Source organism: Pagrus major, chromosome 22, assembly GCF_040436345.1.
Source record: "Pagrus major chromosome 22, Pma_NU_1.0".
Taxonomy (NCBI): Eukaryota; Metazoa; Chordata; class Actinopteri; order Spariformes; family Sparidae; genus Pagrus; species Pagrus major.
In genome coordinates, this window is record NC_133236.1 from 15,492,435 (window position 1) to 15,513,216 (window position 20,782).

Below are 20,782 nucleotides of genomic sequence, written 5' to 3' on the forward strand. Positions count from 1 at the left end.
CTGTTTAAATTTTGATGTCTTTAACATCAGGGTTGTTGTCACAGACTTTAAAATGCCTTCAGAGCCACAAAGGAAATCATACAACTGTTTTCAGAGAGCACTACTCGTGACAAGTCGGCTCATCGTTATGTATTTATTGTCCTTATTGGCGGAGTGCTTCTTCAAAACCATTTCTGAATACTTTTCCATCAAAAGGCACGTTTCACTCCTCGTGCCTGCTTGTGAATAATAACACTGTGACATTAACAACTCCCACTCATCCTCCCACTTCAGTGTGCCTCTAACTTTTGTGTCCAGCACGGAGGTGTGCGGGGTGATGAAATCACACTGCAGGGAAATCTACTGGCTCATTGACTTTATTGCACACCACTCCACCCCCAAAGCTCCAAGTGAATGAAGTGAAAGAACTCACCCTCACTTGCCCTCCGATTCAGAGTCCTGCTGGATGTATTAATACAGACTTTGTAGCCTGTCTCAGCCACTTTGATGCTATCTCCTCAGAATGAATGGGCTGCATGTTTCTGCTGGCATAACCTCTGTGGCCAGTCTGAATGGGACTCTCCACTGTTCTTTGCAAGGGGAAAAAGGTTGCTCCTTGCACGCCTACCCTTCCTTTTCTTCTCTCCAGACAAAAGAATAATGAAGTTATTTATGTGCAGCTCATTACAGTCTCTCTCAGATATAACTAATCTTTTTCCTCTGGCCACTGTCCGTCGTTTAGAAGACCCCGAAAAAGCAAAACCTGTATCCAATTTCACACTGTCCGGTTCCTCAGATGAATTGAACCAAAAAGTTGAATTGATCTCTTGGGCCAAGGGGATGACGGTGATGTCTTAATAGATGAAGTGCAGTTTGTTGGAGGGTAGTAATAAAAGTGACAAATAAGATTTGGTAGAGCTGTATATAGAGTTTGTCTCCAGAATGATGATGAAAGAAGTCAAGCTTGGAGAGTAATTAACATAAAAGTAAAATCATAAGTGCCATGTTGATATATTTCATCAGAGGTATTGAAGAGGCATTTTATTCTAAAGTAACAAAAGCATATATGGACACCCTACAATACTAAGCAATACAATGCAACACCACAAACTAGAGCCTCGAATTGAGCGTGAAAGTACATTATTGCTCTTGAAGCATAAGCTGACAACAAAAACTGGAATCAAGGTCCTCTCTCAAACAAACAAGAAAAGCTGAAATGCACAATATGTCAACCCTGCTGCTAGTGTTCTCTATTTAAGCAAAACAAAAGACTTTTGCTGAGTGTAAAGCCAGAATTTACATCGGATTCTGCTCCATAGCTGTTTACTGACGTGAGGAGACTTTTGGGATAAAAACACAGATTTATCTTCACTCCCGTTTATCAACCTGACTGCAGCAATGATCTGCAGAGGTGACCTCCAGAGGTGTTATGTTGACGGCTGAGTGAAGCTGGAAGGGAAATGTACTTTACTATGAGAACAACACTGCAGAGAGGAGAAGGGAAAAAACAAGAGAGAGAACCAAGTCTTTGGTGAGTGCTGAGTTCAGTGAGAGTTGACCTGAAGTCAGACAAAGAGTCACACACACCCTCAGTTGCATGCTAGCTAATGGCTAATATGTTGTAAAGTGATTCGGCTGTTTGAGGCGAATAAGTACTAGTGTGAGTAACACGAATAAATACAAATCATCCTGTGGTCAAGCTCGCTTCGCTGGTGGTAAACACCAATAAGCTGACTGACATTTGTGACTCAGGCACAAATGTTCACAGACGAGATAATGTTTTAAAATTTCGTTCACGTTTAGTTTAGTCTCATTTGCCGAGTACGACAGTAGTGGCGGACAACCAAATGTCAGTAAACTCGTGGATTTCTTTGGGTTTATACATTGTTGGAAACATAAGTACACAACTCAACAAATTATAAACAAAGATCTTTTGGGTATTTTAATGCAGAATTATTACATATATCTTTAAACCTGCAGTTTTGTCCACTGTCTTCTTCTGGCAGTGAGAGTAATTACATGAACACTGTCAACGCATGCTTATGGTTTATTCCTTCAGGTGAGCTCACACCTATTTCCCTCCACCCCACGCAGGAATGCTCTCTTCAAATCTTTTTTATGCACAAGGGGAGCATCAGAAACTCTTCTTGGTTGCCTTTTAGGTTTTTCCACCATACTCTTTTTTGCTCCGTCGCTACATTTGCTCCCCCTTTTAGCTCTGGCAAAACCAATCATTGCTGATTGATATAAAACCATCATTATCATTAGATGTAAAACCTCCAGTATACTGCGAAATACAGAGGCATTTACTTGGCCGTTGTTAGCTAAATCAGCATTCTGTGAACGTGTTTGGCAAAGGCTTGAATGGAATGGATGTTCATTTACAAGACTCCAGCTTTCACAAAGGTAGCATCTATCGCTACCATACTGGGTTGCATAACATACTGCACAAGTGTCCACCCCAGGTAGCTATTGAATAAATGTGCCAAACATTGCAGTGAAGGCGGTCAGAAGCCGCCTACTGTACACCTCTCTGGCACTTAGTATGTGTTATGAAACTGAGTTTATTTGAGGGATAAAGAAATAAATCAGCAGGAATAAGTTGGCAGGAACAAACTCATTAATGATAATTTAGCGGTTTCTGGAGCATATACACAATATTTCATGTCGTTACAGCATGCATGACCTGAATAAATCCTAATACTTAGTTCTGATGTCGGCTGTCCAGGGTTGACTGAGTTGCCTTATGTTGTCGACAGCTGTATGCGTGACTTTTCATGTCCTGGAAGATGAAGAGAGCAGAGCAGGAGATGACTTCTGCCTCCAGAATACACAGATTAGACTCTCTGTTGCTTCTCTCTGCCCTGTTTACTCTTCACACCTGAGCAGGCATACAAATAAACCTGCAGTGCTGCCATAAAATGCTCAACACTCATGATTAATATTTTATTTTTCCTGCAGCTCGCTGAGGAGCTTATGCAAGGAGTAAAATCAGCAGGTCTCCAGAGACATTTCCTGCGTGTGTGCATGTAGAACGAGCGTGTACTGTACTGTTAGTACCAGCCGTTCGCGAAAGTGGGCTCGGCAGTAGTTGGCAGGTTGAGAAAAATAACGGAGCTGGAGATGTTCCTCCCTCCATCTGTTTACTTGCTTCAGATAATTAGAGAAATATTAGTTACAATGCCAGCAGTGCATTAATGGCCGGTGTCACGCTTCCTTCTTTGGCTCAGTGTCACCTTGTCATCTCTCCCCACCACAAACACACCTCAGCAGAATCAGGCCCACTTATGCATGGGATATCCCAGCGCTGTGTCGCTATTGTGCAAACACTCTAAAAGGACATACTGTATTCCAACTGTCCTTTTCTCCCTTTGTATCATCTAAACACAGACAATTTAAAGCTATACTCTACATATTTTATTTACAAAGTTCTTGAAGGCTTAAACCTGGAAGTGGAATATATTTTCTGCTCTTAGAAGTGACAAGAGGAAAAAGTGGACAATCTCATCACAATGTCCATTTAGAAAAAGTCCTCCAAAAAGTATGTTTGTAACGGCCCCGTAGAACGACACATAGAAACGTTTTCTGATCCAACGCCAGAACAACATCCTGAATCAGGTTTAGGCTCAACCATCAACTGTATTTAACGACCTGGGAATGAGATTCGACAATCAACTATCTCCAGAATCTCTTCCGCTAACTCTGACTGGTATGTTTACAAAAAGTAACCAACAAATCCTGCATAGTATGCCTTTATTAAAGCAAGATTTCATTTCCCAAGATGCTTACGAGTCAGTTATTTTGTGGATGTCATTAGTAAGGAAACCTAAATCAGAATGAGTGGCATGAGACACAGACATCACGTCTTTCTTCCTCTATTAAAAGTTACACCGTCTTCCTCTACAGTGCTTAAGAAAAATGGAAATAAACAATTTTATGATGAATGGGAAACATCTGTTTGTTCCATAACTAAATGGATCATGTGGAGAGTTTGTTTTCTTAACGGTCCAATTTGTAAGAAAAGTTGATTTTTGAGTCTCATTCCCAATCCAACTTCGGTGCTCTGGGTTGTGTGAGACTCAAATATTAATTTTTCATACAAATAGGTCCTTTAAGGTCAAGAACAAACAATAAACCCCTTCATCCCTATGGGACCTTTTGGGTCATTTCAAGCCTTCAGTCACAAGATTTTATACCTCGCCGTGCTGTAGTTTTGTGTTATCATGTAGCAAATAACAGCTGATAATCATTCGCTAGCTAGTGACAGACTAGTTATTCAGCTTAGCTCTCTGCATAACTATCACATACAAAGCTCTAGCTGGGTTACGAATCTACAGTGCATTGTTAACTAGGAGCTACTGTCAGCACATTCAAAAGCCTACACACAAAATGTGCCATTAATGAAATATCTCCACAGTTACAAGAACATTAAGTAAACTTGAGTGGCCCTTACAGACTGGATCTTAATCACTGTATCAAACCAGTGAATAAATCACATGATGAATCACTGCAGCAATGAAGTTTGTAGCTGAAATGAGCAGCGCTGAGTCAAATGGTAATTGTTGTGCAACACTCACACAGTTCATTGTTAACACTCCTGACATTGACTCATTAGTGATCCGCGGTGCAGGGACATGACACATGCTTGGCATTTATCTCAAACAACACATTTACATTATACTGACTGCTCCTTTTGACATCTGCCCACATTAAAACACTCCTACGAAGTCAATCTCTCGCTGTCTCACGGTTCACACACACTATTATCTCTGCTGCAGATCAGCGACCATTCACTGGGTCCTGCAGACGGCAAAGGAGGCCATGTGTGTATGTTTGACCGAGCCGCGGAGTGTAAAGCAGTGGCTAAATCTCTGTAAGCAGGCCCTGGCATTGCTCCCCAATTGCCTGCCTGCTGTGTGGGCAGGGGCCTGTAGGGGACTAATCCCTTGGCATGGGCACGGGTCACACATGTTGATGTGTATGTGTCTATTTGTGTGTTCACGTTGAAGACCCAAGCTGCAGGATAAAGACGAGACCTGGCAACAGATTCATCAAGCCCCGACTAATAACTTGCAACGCCTTTTATGCTTAACTAGCAGCCTTCACACAAAATCTTGGCTGCTCCTTAGAGATGACGGCTAATGATTTTGGAGGCCTGCCTCATACTGTACTGACAGGGACAGTCCTGCTCTTACGTAACCTTGGTCTGAAGGAGATTGCGTCGGAGTGAGAGGCCTTTGACCTTTACATGCTGCTCGGTTTTTGCTTAAGTGAGCAGCAGTGGTGGCTGTAAAAGTTGACAGGCTGCTTCAGCCTTGTCAACCTGTACGTGTAGATGGCGACGAGGGTAAGGCAGCTTTCCTGTCTGTTATCTTGGCAGTTAAGGTGACCTGCAAGGGGCCTGAAGGCAGCAAGAAAAGACTCTGCTCTGCAGCCTCACAAGTCATGCAAAACCACAGTTAAGTTCAAACATTTCTTCTTGTTGCATGTGTTTTGGTGCAATTTTCTATTTCTCTCTTGTCAAAGCACTGTGCTCATGGTCTGCTAAGAACCCTGAACACCACACATTGTAGTTTTCACACTTGGGTTTTAAACAAAGAAGCTTTCAAGGTGCTGGTAGGTGGATTTTGGTACCTTCAGACAGAGGCAGGCTAACTGTTTCCCCGTTTCCAGTCTTTATGCTAAGCTAAGCTAAGCTAACTGACTGCTCACTGTGGCTTTAAATCTAAGGTAACAGACATGAAAGTGGTGCTAATCTCCTCTAAGAAAGTGAATTCTTCCCAAAATGGAACATCTTCTGCTTTTAATTGAATGAGCCAAACTATTAAAAGTTTAGCAAGTGGAAGTGACTTAATTATTCCGGGTGTAGTCTCTAAATAAAGCTCGGTAATAACAGAGGGGATCTGCATTAGAGAAAACAGCAGGGCGACAAGGCTCAGCTCTACTTGCTTTACTTAGCAACACTGCTGTGAAGTTTAATCTAATAGCAAGAGTTTCAAACAAGCAGCTTTTAATCTCACTCTTCTACGTGTTGTGGTGGGAAAATAGATAAAAGATATCTTGGGACTATCTGGTCTGTTTCCTAACCGCAACATTAAATTACACTTGAATCAGCTATCATAATAAGTGGCCTCTTATATCAAAGTACAGCATCCATTCACATATTGATCCTTCCACTCGGGAGTCCAGTCTAGGGAATAAAACTGTCCAATTACTTCCTGTAACATATTGCACAATCGTTACAAAAGTGACAGCTCCAGGTGACAACAGCTAACATCAAATAATTGGTGAGCAGCGACGCCTGACCTTCAAGAATCACATGCCACGGGGTCTCCAGGACTCTCCGGAGTCCTCACTTGGCCTGCAAGGGCGACACATTCACGGGGCTGCTGACTGTCAAACACTAATTGGGGTTGTAGCGGAGGCTAAATACAGCATAGCATTTTAAAGGATAAATTCACCCAAAAATGAAAAGTTAGTCATCAGCTACTCACCCTCATGCTGATGGAAAGTCAGAAAACATTTCTGGAGCTGCTAACCCTTTTAGCTAAGCAGCTACAGTGAACATTTTGGCTCAAAGGTGCACTATGTAAGAACTGGCCGCCTTCATACTAAAAACAAATAGGGGGCAGCGTTTCACCACAGTAACTGCTAACTGCTGCTAGCTGTAGGTGCCGTTAGCTATTTAGCTCAGTTAGCAGTGCAGCTAGCAGTCCAGACTGTGAGCTCAGAGCACTGGGGAAGTGTTGGTGTTTTTCGAGGGAGCTGAAGACCGGGACTGGCCTGGGCTAGCTGATTAGCATGCTAACTTCAGTATCTCTGCACTCTGACTTGTCGGATGACTTGTCACCGGACGCCTATTCCCATCGCTACATGAAACAACAACAACAACCTCCGAGCTAGCGACCTACATGCTGAAACTGGCAGGTTACCCTCACACACCCGTTAGCTAACAGCACAAACTAGCTAGCAGCTGTTACCTTGTCTTAAGCGCGATTTTAGCCATTTTAATGCCCAAGACAATTGAGCAGTGTGTAACGGCGACGCTTTCCGCGATACCAGAATGAGAATCGGTGCAGCCAGACCTTTCTCCACCAGACTAATATCTCTGCAACACAATCTATAGACAACATGATGTCATAAGTGTTATTTCTTCACATTCTGTTGATAATTTTAGCTAATAAAAGATTTAAAATACACCAGATAAAAAACTATAAAATGCCTCTATAAACTCGTCCCATGTAATCCAAGTCTTGAGAAGCCCCGGACACTGAATTCATTTAAAAAGATGTTATTCACGCCGATTTTGAAGACGACTTCTTCATTGTAGCTGTGAAGCTAAAAGCATTCGCATGTCTTTTGAAATCAATTTGGGATCTCAGGGCTTCTGGAGACTTGTATAACGTTGGGTGAGCTGTATGGAGGAATTTTACGTTTTTTTTTTTCCTGTTGATCTTTTACGTTTTAAAACAAGTCCCCATCTACTTCGGTTGTTTTGGGGAATGCTGCACCGCTGTTTTGTTGTGAAACTCCACAGATGTTTTGTGGACTACGAAACTTAACCTGACTTTCCTTTAGCATGTGAGTAGCTAGTGAGTGAATTTTCATTTATGGGTGAACTTATCCTTTAATCTGTGTGTATACATCTGTGGGAAAGTAGTGCAATGACATTCTGTCATAGTAACGCTCCTCTGAATATGCAGCACAATTGATTTCCTTCCTTATAATGGTAATTGTTTGGCACATAATGATCACTGACTACAGGACGTATTTCACCCACATTTAATTTACTACTGCCACACTGACATAAAAGCCCCCCCCCCCCCCCCACATTAAATTATTCAGCTCCGGTATACAGGTCTGTTTGTGTGAAGCAATTTTCTCAAGGGCAGAACGCATAAAGCATTATAATCTTGGCATAAAAACCCTTTAGGCAATTAGAAATTATTTCATGCTTGTAGATTTGTTGTGGGGACCAGAACAGGCACTGATGCCCGTGAGCCTGCGAGTCTATAACCTCAATTATCCAGCATGATATCAGAAATGAGGAAGGCAGGTGAGTTGTGGGGCAGTTATTAAAAAAAGAAGAAAGAACAGGGGGCTGTGCTCGTTCCCCTGAAAGATATTGGATTTGGTTTCATAACACACAGCAATGGTGGTGGTGGGTGTGTTGGGTTTGTTTTGAGGAGCATGACGCGCAAAATCCACCCCTGCGCGCTTGATCTCACGTGCGACGCGCAAATAACGCGAAAGGTTTTACTCCAGGGGACGCGAGGGGTGACCGACGCGCAGGTGGGCGGCCGAGAGGTAGAAGAAGGGAAAAGTGTGACTTCCTTTTTTATTCTTTAATTTTTTTTTGCACATGCAGCCCTCGGGAAAGTTAAAGGGGCCCGGTCACGGAGGAGAAGAGCGCATGGTAGGAGGGCAGCTGATGGTCCTCTGTCATCATCATCCTCCTCCTCCTCCTCCTCATTATCAGCAGGAGCAGCACGGCTTTTCTGCACTGAGGAGGGATTCGTGTGAAGGGGGAGGCGCCCGAGCGTGGCGACTGCCGCCCGAATTTAACAATTAACCTTGATGAACACAGATTGGTTTCACTTAGCCGAACAGGCGCAGGTGCGTGGAGCGGAGAGATCCCGTGTTTACGGCCGGACACTGACGCATTTCACAGAAACTACACGGATTGAGGATATCGCAGCTCATATCTTTTTCTTTCTTTTTTTTTTTAACCCCCCCACGGGACAGGATGCGTGTTACAGCGGGAGCCCGTCCGATACTCATCCGAATTCAGGAGCGTCGCTGAATTGATTTGGAAACATATATCGGAATTTGACCGCCGTGTCATTGCCCAGCAGCTGAAAAGCATCAGGAGACAAGAAGGAGAAGAAGAGGAAAAGAAGAAGAAGAGGAGGAAGAAGGCGGGGGGTGGGGGGGGATAAAACCTGTCCGCTTCGCTACTCTTCATCTGCGCCCTGGACTGGCTTGAAATGAGGACCACATCCCGGCTGTGAAGAAGGCGAAAAGCGGGGCGGCAGTGTGTTTTTTTTTTCCCTCTTCGGCTCTCAAGGACGCAAATACAAAAAAAAGTGGCCGCCGGTCCGGGCCGAGCTGAAGCGAAGCATGGAGCGGGACGACACCGACACCGCGAGCGCGTCCAAAAAGACTATAATCGCGAAGATATTTAAAGTTCGCAAGAGGAGGGAGATGCTTTTCGTGCAGGTGTGCTTTGTCTGCAGTGTCCTCTTCGTGGCGTGGAGCATGTCGGCGCTGCTGACCAAGACAGGTGAGTGGATGGAGGTGGGGAGGTGGTGGTGGTGGGGTGGAGAGCCTGCTGCTGCTGCTGCCGCCACTGCTGGGTGATGCACCGGGGCACATGCAGGCAGCCGAGCACGGAGCTCGGAAATCTGCAGTGAAATCACGCACCCACACACGCACCGTCGCGATCAGACACACCAATATGATTTCATGTCAAGGGCACGGGACCAAAGCGTCTCAGTCGTTTGTGTTTTGCCAGGAATGCGTAAGCGATTCCTCTGGATTTTTTATTTTTATTTTCACATGAAGTTTGCGTTTAAATGCGGTAAATGTCACGGGATGCGTTCTGTGTTTCAAACCCTGCAGAAAAAAGTCATCCGCACATGTTCCCATCAGGTCAGAGCGGGGTTTTAAATCTCACTCTCGCCGCCTGTTTGTCCGTGTATGCCGCAGTGTGCGCGCCGTGGCAGCGGCACGTTTTTTAATTTGAGAGCCAGGCTCATAATCACGCACACTTCACGCTCCACATGCACGCAGCCACTACCGAGGTGCCCAGATGGAGCATCGTTTGGTTCTGGTTCTAGTTTGTTTGCGCCCCCCACAAATCTGCCTTGTCTTTTTTTTGGTTTTGGTTTGGGCGCCAGGCGCATCGTCGGTCACACTACACAGGAGCTCGGTCAGGATCATCGCGTTTGGCCCGGGGCTTCACACACCATCGCACACACACACACACACACACTGGATCACCTCAATCACTCACGAGCATCATCACGCTTCTAGGTTCCGCATGGCCATCGAGGGATGCTGATTTATTTATTTATTTATTTATTTATTTATTTTTTTACGCAGAGGACGATCATTTAAAGAGAGAAAGAGATGAGAGGAGGGAGGGTGTTAGGGTAAACACTGGGATGCTTGGATGTTGCAATATTCATAGCCGGGGCCCGAGGTGTGTGCTTGGCAAAACGACTCAGATGGCAGATCATGCGTGATGCCCGCACACACACACTCCAAAACAACATGCACACATACACATGTCAAAACTCTTACCTCAGGCCCGGCCAAACACTGCCACGCAGGGCATCCCACACACAAACACACACACACACACACACACACACACACACACACACACACACACACACACACACATGCTCATGCTCACAGTTATGTAATCTAACGAGCAACCTTGACATTTTGCTGGTGAAGAATGATATCTGACACACCGCTGGGATCAGAGGTTAACTAGGCAAAACACAGCCAGAGGACAGAGCTGTTCATATGAGGGGGACTGCAGTTAAAGATGCATTATGTAGATTTAGAGAAGAGAAGAAAGAGACCTTCATTATTTTAATTTTTTTTTTAATGCCTAAACAAACCGAATAAACAAATTCACCTTTTTAAAGGACAATTTCATGTTTTACTTTGTTTAGTGGCGGACCCTGCCACCTTTCTAGCTTCAAACAGTGTTCTGGGGACTTTATTTTCCTCTGAGAACAGCTTGTTTCTTCAGTTATGCAATAAATAAATATGAGTTTGTATTATTACCTCATTAATATCGTAAATATTAGAATTCAGAGTTTGAATTTCTTCTCCAAAACTACATAGTGCCCCTTTAACTTTACATTAGCACAGCCACTTAGCCAGTCACACTTAGTTACAACGTCAATGCGCACTCGAATCATACAAACACGAGGCTTTGAGTCACTGAGTTGCATTCAATAATGCTCCAAGGCACAGCCAACAGGATTACCAGGGGGAAGAAGAAGTGGAGGCCTCCATGTAGAATATTCATGGCCTTGTGTAGGCTACACCACTAATATTCTGAGTTTGAATTTCTTCCCCACAATGTCATAGTGCCCCCTTTTTTTTTTTTTTTTAAACCAGGAATCGCTTCACATATGGGAATGAGGTTTTTTTTTTTTTTTTCCCTCCCTCAAAGTGCTTCTAACCCTAAGCCTCAGCCACAGACCCTGTCCTGGGATCCATCCATCTGCATCCACTTAGGGCCCAGGACTGAAAGCAGTTGTAAATTCACTAGAACTACTGTCTGGCTGACTGTAGATCTCTAACGGATGTATCAGGACTTTTATTAATTACATTAAAAACAACAAGAGGCTTAAAAGATTATTCTGGAATGATATCATACAGCCGAGTGCAAATCTCTTATCTCCAAAGGCAGGCACTGGGAGCCAAAGTAAGCCCCCCTTTTTTCCCTCCTCCCTGCATCACTAATGGCTTGCCTTTTTTTTTTTTCTCTTTTTGCTCATTTAATCAAGTTCGCCTGACCCACACGATGATTGTCATGTGGGGCTATTTGACAGAAGGTGTTTCTCGTGAAATGTTCTGACCAGCAGCAGCAGCGGCGGCGGTGGTGGTGGTGGCATGTCAAGGTGACACGCATGAGAAGTGTGTGAGAGAGAGAGTCAGAAATCCCCTCTGAACCCACGAGACCCAGCGCTCACCATAATCAGATCTGTCTAATTGAATAGCTCTGGCGCTTCTCATCTTTCAGCCATCACAACGGGAACAAGCATTTGTCATGTCACTGTAAAACCTGTGCCACCCATTTGATTGATAGTGGCGTGGGGTGGGTAGGGGGGGGGGAGTGTTGATGTGCTGAACGGTCCAGATGGATGGGATTTGATGTACTACTCCTGGGTTACATCTCCATAAAGAGGGGTGGGGCGCAACATGCTGTCGTGCATGCTGATCGCAGCTGCGTGACTGTGCATATGTGTGATGGAGGAGGAGAACAGGTGTTTTTGAGAAGCAGGGCAGGGCTCGGCTCTGACAGGTAGCCGCAGCAGGCTGACGGTGATGGCCGGGAGGCGGAGGGGAGGAGGGGGGATGGAGGGATGAATGTGCTGGAGGTGTTTTTAAGGAGAGCATGTTCACAGCACAGAGAGATTGATGGATGGTTGTCCTTGGTCCATCTCCCTGCTCAGCTGATTGAACAGGCCTGGAGGAGGACGACATTACCGCTGTGTTATTGTTGCTCGCACACTATTGTCCCCCTCAGTTGCTCAATGCAGTCTGATAGAGGTGTTGTCACAGCCTTTTCTTATCTTTCTTGAGCTCTTTTCTTCGTAGGGCTGTACAATTAATCGCAAAATAATCGGAATGGCAATATGGCTGAATGCAATATCCAAATGGCAACAACACGCGTGACAAAAGAGCATTATAATGAAGTACTGTAGTGCTGCAGAGATGCTCCGGCCTACTAATCTTGATCTCCAGATGTAAGGAAACAAACATGTTTGTTTGGTACAGACCACATCAAGTGTCACATCGTCCTGATTAGTGAATAGTTTAGTCAGTGAAATTAAAACTCGAGGGTCATAGTGCAATCACAATATCTATCAAAAATAATCACAATGTGATTTGTTAGCCACCTCATGCAGCCCTGTTTCTTTGTTTCAAGAAGATTTGGTCTCTTTTGCACTGCAGTTATCAGAATTTCAGGTCGGCATTATGTGTACATTGTAACCCACACGAGATCGCACAACCATTTTAAATCTTTAAACACGTGACTGCAGCTAATGATTATTTTCATATTCAGTGAATCTGTTGGTTAATATTTTTCATTTATCATCCAAAAAAACATCAGAAAACAGTGAAACTGTCCCACAATATTTGTCATTTTCACGTGGAGCTCCTCCGTTAATCGATCGGTTGTCGAATATTAAATTGATGGCCAACTATTGTGATAATCGATTTGTCAGTTTGAGTGATTCAAAGCTCCCGAGTTGATTTTTGAGTCTCATTCCCAACTGGTCAAATACTGTCTCTTTCAGATGGCGGTCAGTATTACTATCTTACTTACAGGAGCTTTTAGAAATGATGTCAAATTTACGTTTCCAGCTTCTTAAACGTGAATATTTTTCTGGTTTCTTTATTCCTCTACAACAGTAAACTGAATATCTTTGGGTTGTGAGGACGACATCTTGGGTTTTGAGAAACACTTTTCACAATTTTCTGAGATTTCATAGACCAAACAACGAATGGGTTGATCGACAGATTCACTGACAATTAAACAATCGTAAGTTGTAGCCCTAAATTGTCAGAGCTCATCTCTCACATCCCATCAGCCACTAGAAATACACTGACTTCTTGTTCTGAGCAAACATGGAAAGAAGACATGAGAATCAAATTAACTTCATTAAGGGCCATAATGAAGTGCTCTTTTTGTTCTCAGACCTTAAAGTGAGCCCAGTTGTTAATTTCCTCAGCATGACTAACAGCCAGGGTCAAAGTATCCAACTCATAAAGCATCTTAAAAAGCTAATGTTGTGACATTTCTTTTTATTTGCGGTTGAGCTGCAAACCACCACACAAAAGCCAAATCGAGCGATTCCCTGTCGACCAAACTCCACTGAAAATCTTAAGGTTTTTTAAGATTTCCTGCTGATAAACTAACAAGGGTTAATCAGAACTGCCAAGCTACATCATAACATCCAAACACTGTGGTCGCTGAACATGAAGGATTAGCGAGAGAGCACATCACACTGAACTCACACACTCGCATGCGCAGTCGTCCTGCCGTGTTAAGTCTTCCAGGAAATATCATAGATTGTTGTTTAAGAGCAGCAAGATTTCAAGTGATTCTCCACATAAATGTCCAGGAGAAATTGCATTTAGATGGACTGTCATGGATAATCTTTCGTAAAAATGTAAATAACCCACCATGTCCAATCCAGTTTGTTGTGTGAATGTGAACGATGTGCCCTACACATGACTTTTCATAGTTATGTATGACCAAAGTGATAAGCCCCTTGGCACGTCGTCCACACGCTTGTTGTGTTTTACAAATTGGCATCCATGTCCTTCCCCTGGCATTAAATTGGACAGTGTTTTATTGTGAGAATAAAATGAAACAAAACGAGGGAGACCGGAGGCGGCAGAGGAGCGAATTGGAGCTGGTTAGTGAGGAGGAACAGGTTGGAACGATGACTGGAGGGTTTGGTCTTCAGGTTTGGAGAGCTGTGGGAGGCAGCTGCGGTCGCCTTGTGTACAGTCTGTTTGTCAAGCGCCTGCTGATCGTCAGCCTGTCCAACTGTACAGGATTGAAAGCCTTTTAATGAAGACTTTTTCTGTGTCAGTACACCGAATGTACCATTTGATCCAGGTAGATCGCTTCAGAAAAACACCAAGTGGAGGGGTGGGACAGTAGAAAATGAGCAACACGGTGCCTTAAATTAAGTTCATAGTAAGTTGTTTTGGGCATTTTCTTAAAAGTATCTTATAGACCATAGGAATTATCACTGGTGCATGAACACAATCTGCAGATCAAGTAGCAGCCCTACTTCAAACATAGCTTTAGCATTTCCGTGCCACAATTAGCAATAAGCTAATACTGACCTTTTAATTGGTCTAGCTCGACCATGTTCCACATAACATTTGAGTGTATGAGCTCTAAAATGTTTTTAGATGTGTTTACATTGTGGAGATATTGTTTTTTTGGGTCAACGTTCTTCTTAAAGAAGTAGTTGTCTACTTGTCACAATTTCCTTGAAGTCATGTTCAGAAGGGGAATGGGCCTCCCGAGACTAAGTGGTCATATGTAGACATTTACAAACACTGGGATCATGTGAGTCCACTGCTGCAGACAATCTGTCACACACATTGTGTAACTGAGCAAAAGCCAGACAGATGAACAACCTTTAAATGAATTAAACAGTGTAATCACCCTTGTGATCTGGTCATACGTATTCTTATTCATCTTGAAGTAAGTTGCTTCTTTGTTAATTTTTTTGCTTTTTCATGGTGACATTTGACAAAAATCTCAAGTTTAAAACGCTGCTCAGCCCGTGATGCATGATTTTTACATAATAGATTTGGCACTGTGGTTTTTTTATGTCCTCATTACAGAGGCTTAAGTGCAGTTTAATGAAAAATGAAACTTGTGTGCTCCTCCTCCCACTCTCCCACCCCGAAACATAATGGCTCAGCAGCTGCATGTTGATGTGTTATTGGTGCTGCCAGATGAAAAAGTCATATCTACATAAGCGCAAACTTTTAAGGGATTAAAGAACAGCAACCTTGTTTGGATTAATGTACCGTGATCATGGATGTTTTGGGTCATGAGACATGCTCGTACAACAGAGGCCATGTTAGTTTTTTTTTTTTCTAACGTGCAAAAATGAGCTTCGAGGTTTCATCGCAGCAAAAGAAAAGGCTGATTCTGAATGTTCTGCATCAACTTCCAACATGTAGTGCGCCGCGACCTGACATAGCTATGAATATTTTGATTATGTTGTATGTATGATGAACAAAACTGTTTTATCTTCTGTTGCAGGCCATGGGATGATAGTGGAGGGACACCCGGACGAACATTGGGGAAGACGGCTAATGGCTTCAGTGCCAGACAACGAAACGGAGCCGAAGAACTGCTCAGAACCAGGTATGCTCTCTATGAGATTTAAGCTGCACTAATCAACTTATCTTTAATTAAAGGTGCACTATGTAGTTTCGTAAAAAAAAATTCAGAAAGTTGATATTTACAATAGTGAGAAGGTAATAATACAAGCTGAGAAACAGTTATTTGATATATTTTTATACAAACAAGCCGTCCTTGAGGGGTAATAAGGTTTGAAGCTGGGAAGGTGACTACTCTGAAGGATCCTGCAAATATAAACAATGTTAAATGGTATGAAATTGTGTTTTCCTTTTTAACAACAGTTTATTTAGTTACTTCAGCCATGAAAATCAATTGGTGAAGATTTTTATTTCTCTTAAAATTTCTTCCCCAAAACTACTGTAACAAGAGAAAACTATTTCTACACTACCTGCCCAGCACAGATCAGCAGACAAACAAAGTTAGCGACTAGCTGTTGAATGTAGTGGAGCGATTTAGAAGCTGAAGTTTGTTCATCAGGTGGACAGAAACATGATTGCAAATGGATGTTAATGTTGCTCCTTGGAAGCTGGATGTGTAAATAAACAACTATATGCTCACATTCAGGGGTGTCACCATTCTCCAAATCCATGATTCGATTAGACTTTTGATTTTGAAGGTCACGATTACATTACATTTACTCTTATGCCCTGACAACTGTCGTTTATATTTTCACATTCTTCTTTAACAGGGTAAGGGTATTTTACGACAACAGTTTTACTTCATCCTGGTGCTATTTCTGAGGTTAGACAAGTTCGAATAATATTCACCAAAAATAAAGATTCCAGAATTAAATGAGAACAGAACAAAACAAAAAAACAACAAAACAGCCTTCAGTGGAACAACAATAAACAACAAAAGATAGATTCAATTGGTCGTGAAGTTTGGTTCTCAAACCTGTCCAGAGTAAACCATCCTCTCAAGTAAATTAATCAAGGATCTTTGGCATTGTTGTCAGTTAAGGTCAGTTCAGTTTTTCCTCTACGAGTTAACCCTCTTCTCATCACCCCCACTAATATTATGAAGTGATAACACCCCCGGTGGACAAAACCATTAATTAAAAATGCTTTTAATCATGCTTTAATGCTTTTAATTCTATGCCAGTGCTATTGTTAAGATCTCCCTAATGTGTCAATAGTAGAGACCATGTCGGCGTCAAAACAGTTGAGTCATAATCAAGACCCGTTATGACAGGAAAATACAGTAATTTAGATTTTTAAAAGATTTGATGATCTTGATCTTTGTGCACCAGCTCACAATCCACCTATTCAGGCACAGCATCTGATCTATTTAGTGTTCAAAAGCAAAAAAAACAGTAAATCAATCAAATTAACTAAAAAAAACCCCCAAAAAATCAATAGTTGTGGAGTTTTTGAGCTGATTTGCTGTTTTTAATTCATCTCTTTGTTGGGCCTCTATTGTTGGGACTCAGTTTAGATCACTCGCGCTGTAATAAGCACTGACAGGGCCAATAAAAGGGTCGGATATTGATTATGTTACAGCATCTTTTGCTCTTGAAGGAAGCAGCATTCTCTATAATTATACTGTATGCTGACAGCTCCAAAAACATTAAAGCTACTTCTCCCATGCAACTATTGGTTGAAATGGTACCAAAAGCAGTGGAAAGTCATGTCATTTGTTTCTTCATTTCCATGTCATTTGAATCTCCTCAGTCCTGACTTTTTTATTTTGTTTAGCAACCACTGGTTCACTCGAGCTTTGAAAAGCTGCCAGACCAGTTCCTGATCGACGTGTACTTCTGGACTCGTCATTAGAAAAACCTCTAAACCTAAACTAATAAAGTGTAAATGTAGCTGGAGAGGAGACGTGTTTAGGATTTTTAAGCCCTGAGAATGATTATTTTGCTCAAATGAGGTGCAACTCAATAAAGGGATTTGTATCACTGTTTGTATTTAAGCAGCACACAGGGGATGACACCTGGGTGCAGACAATTTAGGAAGTAATTTCAAAAATTTTGCTGCATCACAAGTGACCCAGTAAGGACTAACTGGCTATTACTTCATTACTGGGCACAGCAGGCAGAATCCCTCAGGGGATTAATGAATCACTGCTGCTGTAACCTGCTATTTTATACACAAACGAGCAAAACAAACACGTTTACACCGCCCGACTTTTGAGTTATTCAGTACTGTGGTCATCTTGGTGTGAACTTTCTCAAAGTCACAGTGGGGGTTCTATTGAAATGACAAGATTATGTGCTTTAAGTTTTTCTCCTAATCCTCCAGGATTATCTTTTTTTTCCGTTCACAAGTCTTCCACACACCGGAGGCACCAGACTGTACTTCACATACCACACATTTCTCATCGGCTCTAGTCCTCCTTACTTCCTCTTATCCCGCCAGCGCCCTGCCTCGTCAGTGTGGGCTGATCATATGACTCTTTGTTCTTGGTCTTGTGAATAAACCTGTCATAGCTGCAGACTTCAGGCACCTCAGCTGACGGGTTGCTCTGTTTTGGGTCAGCTGTGGGCAGCACGAGTGGCAAGACCATTATATTTGATACTGCCTTTACAGTCTGTTATACCTGCAAAAACATCACTAACATGTCATTATGACAGTGGCCGAATTCGCCTAAAATAGGGGAGGAACTGGAACGGGTTAAAGGATAAATTCACCCAGAAATGAAAATTCAGTCATGATCTACTCACCTTCATGCTGATGGAAGGGCGGGTCAAGTTTTATAGTCGGACATTTCTGGTGCGTTTGATCGGCATGAGGGTGAGAAGATGACGACCAAATTTCAATTTTTTTAACTTAACCTTTAAGACAATTGTTTGTTCTCGGTGGAGATGAGACGTTCAAGGAATTTTATGTTGAAATGAGGATCAGTATCTTGAACGAGACAAAAGTCAAATCAGTGCATTATAAGAGAACTTGATTCTAGGAAGTTCTTGAAAGAAGTTAATATGTTTTGGGAAAGATAAAATCACACCAAACATTTTTAATGACATGATTCCTGGACACATGAAAACATTGTTAGCTTAACTCTAACAAACAGAAAAACTTAGAATGACTTCACCGGGGAGCATTTGTTTGCACTGACTGTTGAGGAGTGAACAAAAAGTTGTATTGTTTGTTGCTTGAGAACTGGTCAGCTTAGAATGACTGACTGCGGTTAACTGGTTGTCATGTTGCACTTGTCACTGGGAATCACTGCTAATGACACAAACTCTCATGTATGAATCAGAATGTCTGCTCCGTGGTCTGCGGATGACAAACTTGTTTACCGTCTACACATGTCCAGAGAGCTTAATAGACGTCTTGGTTCATGGTGAGGGGAGAATCTCTTTGACGAATTGACCACAGGGCTCATTCAGCTCACAGATCTGTGGGTTTGTCCTGATTCCCGGTGCAGTTGTTTGTCCAGAGCTGATGATCCAGCAGAGGACCGGTGATGGCTCTGGGTGTGCATTCCTCCAGGGGAAAGCAGTGGACCCTGGCTCGATTGGATGAGGATTGTTATTGGAGGCTTTTTGTTTTATGCTGAGTGTGTGCGAGATCTGAAGTGCTGTTTAATTAAGCTGCTGTTTGTGGGCTGCATAGATTACACTCAGCCGTCTTTGGTCTCTCTGCCTTTTCCTCATCATTATTTCTGTGATCAGCGAGGGAGCCGTTGGCTTGGTTCACGGGGTGCTAATGTTATTTTTCTTGTCCGGAGACTTGTGCTGCTAAGGCAACCATTCATCATAAGTGCCTCTTTTATTGGCCATAATAACTCCTGTAGAGCACAAGGTGCTTTCCAAACTGTTTCTATGCCCCTGCTTGATTAGAGTGAACCCACAAAGGAAAAAATCACACTGTGAGGGGTTGATGGAGGCTCTGAAACTCTCCGGTCACATGCTAACCTTGAGTCACGCCACCCCTTGAGATGTAGTTCCCCAGTAGCAGTCCCATGACGAATTCGACAAACATCCTCTCACTTTTTCTCTTCTAACATTTGGAACAAAAGTAATGGCTGTTTTTTTCCAGAGTTCACGCTTCAGAGCTGCCAACAATCTCAATTCTTGCGGGAGTCTTCCTACTTTGCAGCTGCAAATGGATGAAACTGGTCCCATGATGAAGAAATACTCTTCTAAATTTAATCCCACTTAGTGCCAGACCTTCCACTTTATTGACATTTACCTCTTGTCTTACCTGCTCGTCCTTTTCCCTCCGCTCTGCAGACTGTGGTCCTGCATCATTTGATCCTTCCTCCTCTTCTTTTTGAAGATCTACCAGGCAATGATTGCTCCTCAGCGCACACACACACATACACACACACACAATGTTTGCACTTTTTAAAAATATATTTTTAGTGTGAGCTATTTAAGACTCAAGTCACAGGTTGTGTCAAGTCAAGTCGAGTCCTTTTAGTTAAAGGAGACATATTCTGCTCATTATCAGGTTTTATTTTGGGTTACTACTAAAATAGATTTATGTGCTTTAAAGCTCAAAAAACACATCAGTGTTCTCATACGGTCCAGTTCTGCAGCACTGTATTCCCTCCCCAGGTTGTGTGATTTCAAAAAGTCACAGAATTAAAGGCGGGGCTACCGATGAGGTGTTTCAGGAGCAGCGTTGTCTGTGGGAGAGAGGAGCTTCTGGTGGTGCCGACTTATATTCGCAAGAAAATATATAAAACATTGAAGGAAAGGAAAAATAGGTCAAGTTCCAAGTCAAGGTTTCTTAATTTCTTCTCAATCAAAGAATATTCCCTCTGAATCACTTTTAAAGAGTGAAATACTGACAGCCAGATTACAACTCTAAATCGAGTCTCAAGTCACTAATGAAAAGTCATTTTACTTTCACATCCTTGGGTTGGCCATTTTCCAGAGCCTGGTGTTGGCAGGTGTGTTTTCTGAACTCTTCAGGCTGTGTGAGGAGAGGCCTGAGGTTTACTCGGGGACACAGAATATTAGTTACTACTGAACCCCTCCATGTGTTTCCAGCTGTGGAGCGCAGAAAAGCCAGAGAGGGGGCAGAGCACTGTGGCTACTGTTGTGTAGGAGGAGTAGCTTGCTTTTAATAAAGATGCTGCTAACTCCATCCCTCCATTGAAGACTCCCACTCGAGTGGCGTAATTGGCCCTATGGAAGTAGACGACAGCGCAAAACATAGAAGTGAACAACAGAGCAAAGGTTTTAGTGCGGCT

General features: G+C 42.9%; 1 protein-coding gene across 2 annotated transcripts in view; it reads left to right on the forward strand.

The window, feature by feature from the left end:
- Window positions 1-8,529: 8,529 nt before the first annotated feature.
- Window positions 8,530-20,782, forward strand: part of slc24a4b (solute carrier family 24 member 4b) — a 42,458-nt gene continuing 30,205 nt past the window's right edge. Inside the window, exons 1-2 of one of the 2 annotated variants that reach the window (XM_073492279.1) lie at window positions 8,530-9,262; window positions 15,533-15,637. In XM_073492279.1, coding sequence (XP_073348380.1) covers window positions 9,100-9,262; window positions 15,533-15,637 — 268 coding nt within the window. In that variant the 5' untranslated portion in view covers window positions 8,530-9,099. The remainder of the gene's footprint in view (window positions 9,263-15,532; window positions 15,638-20,782) is intronic. The other variant, XM_073492278.1, reaches the window with a different exon arrangement.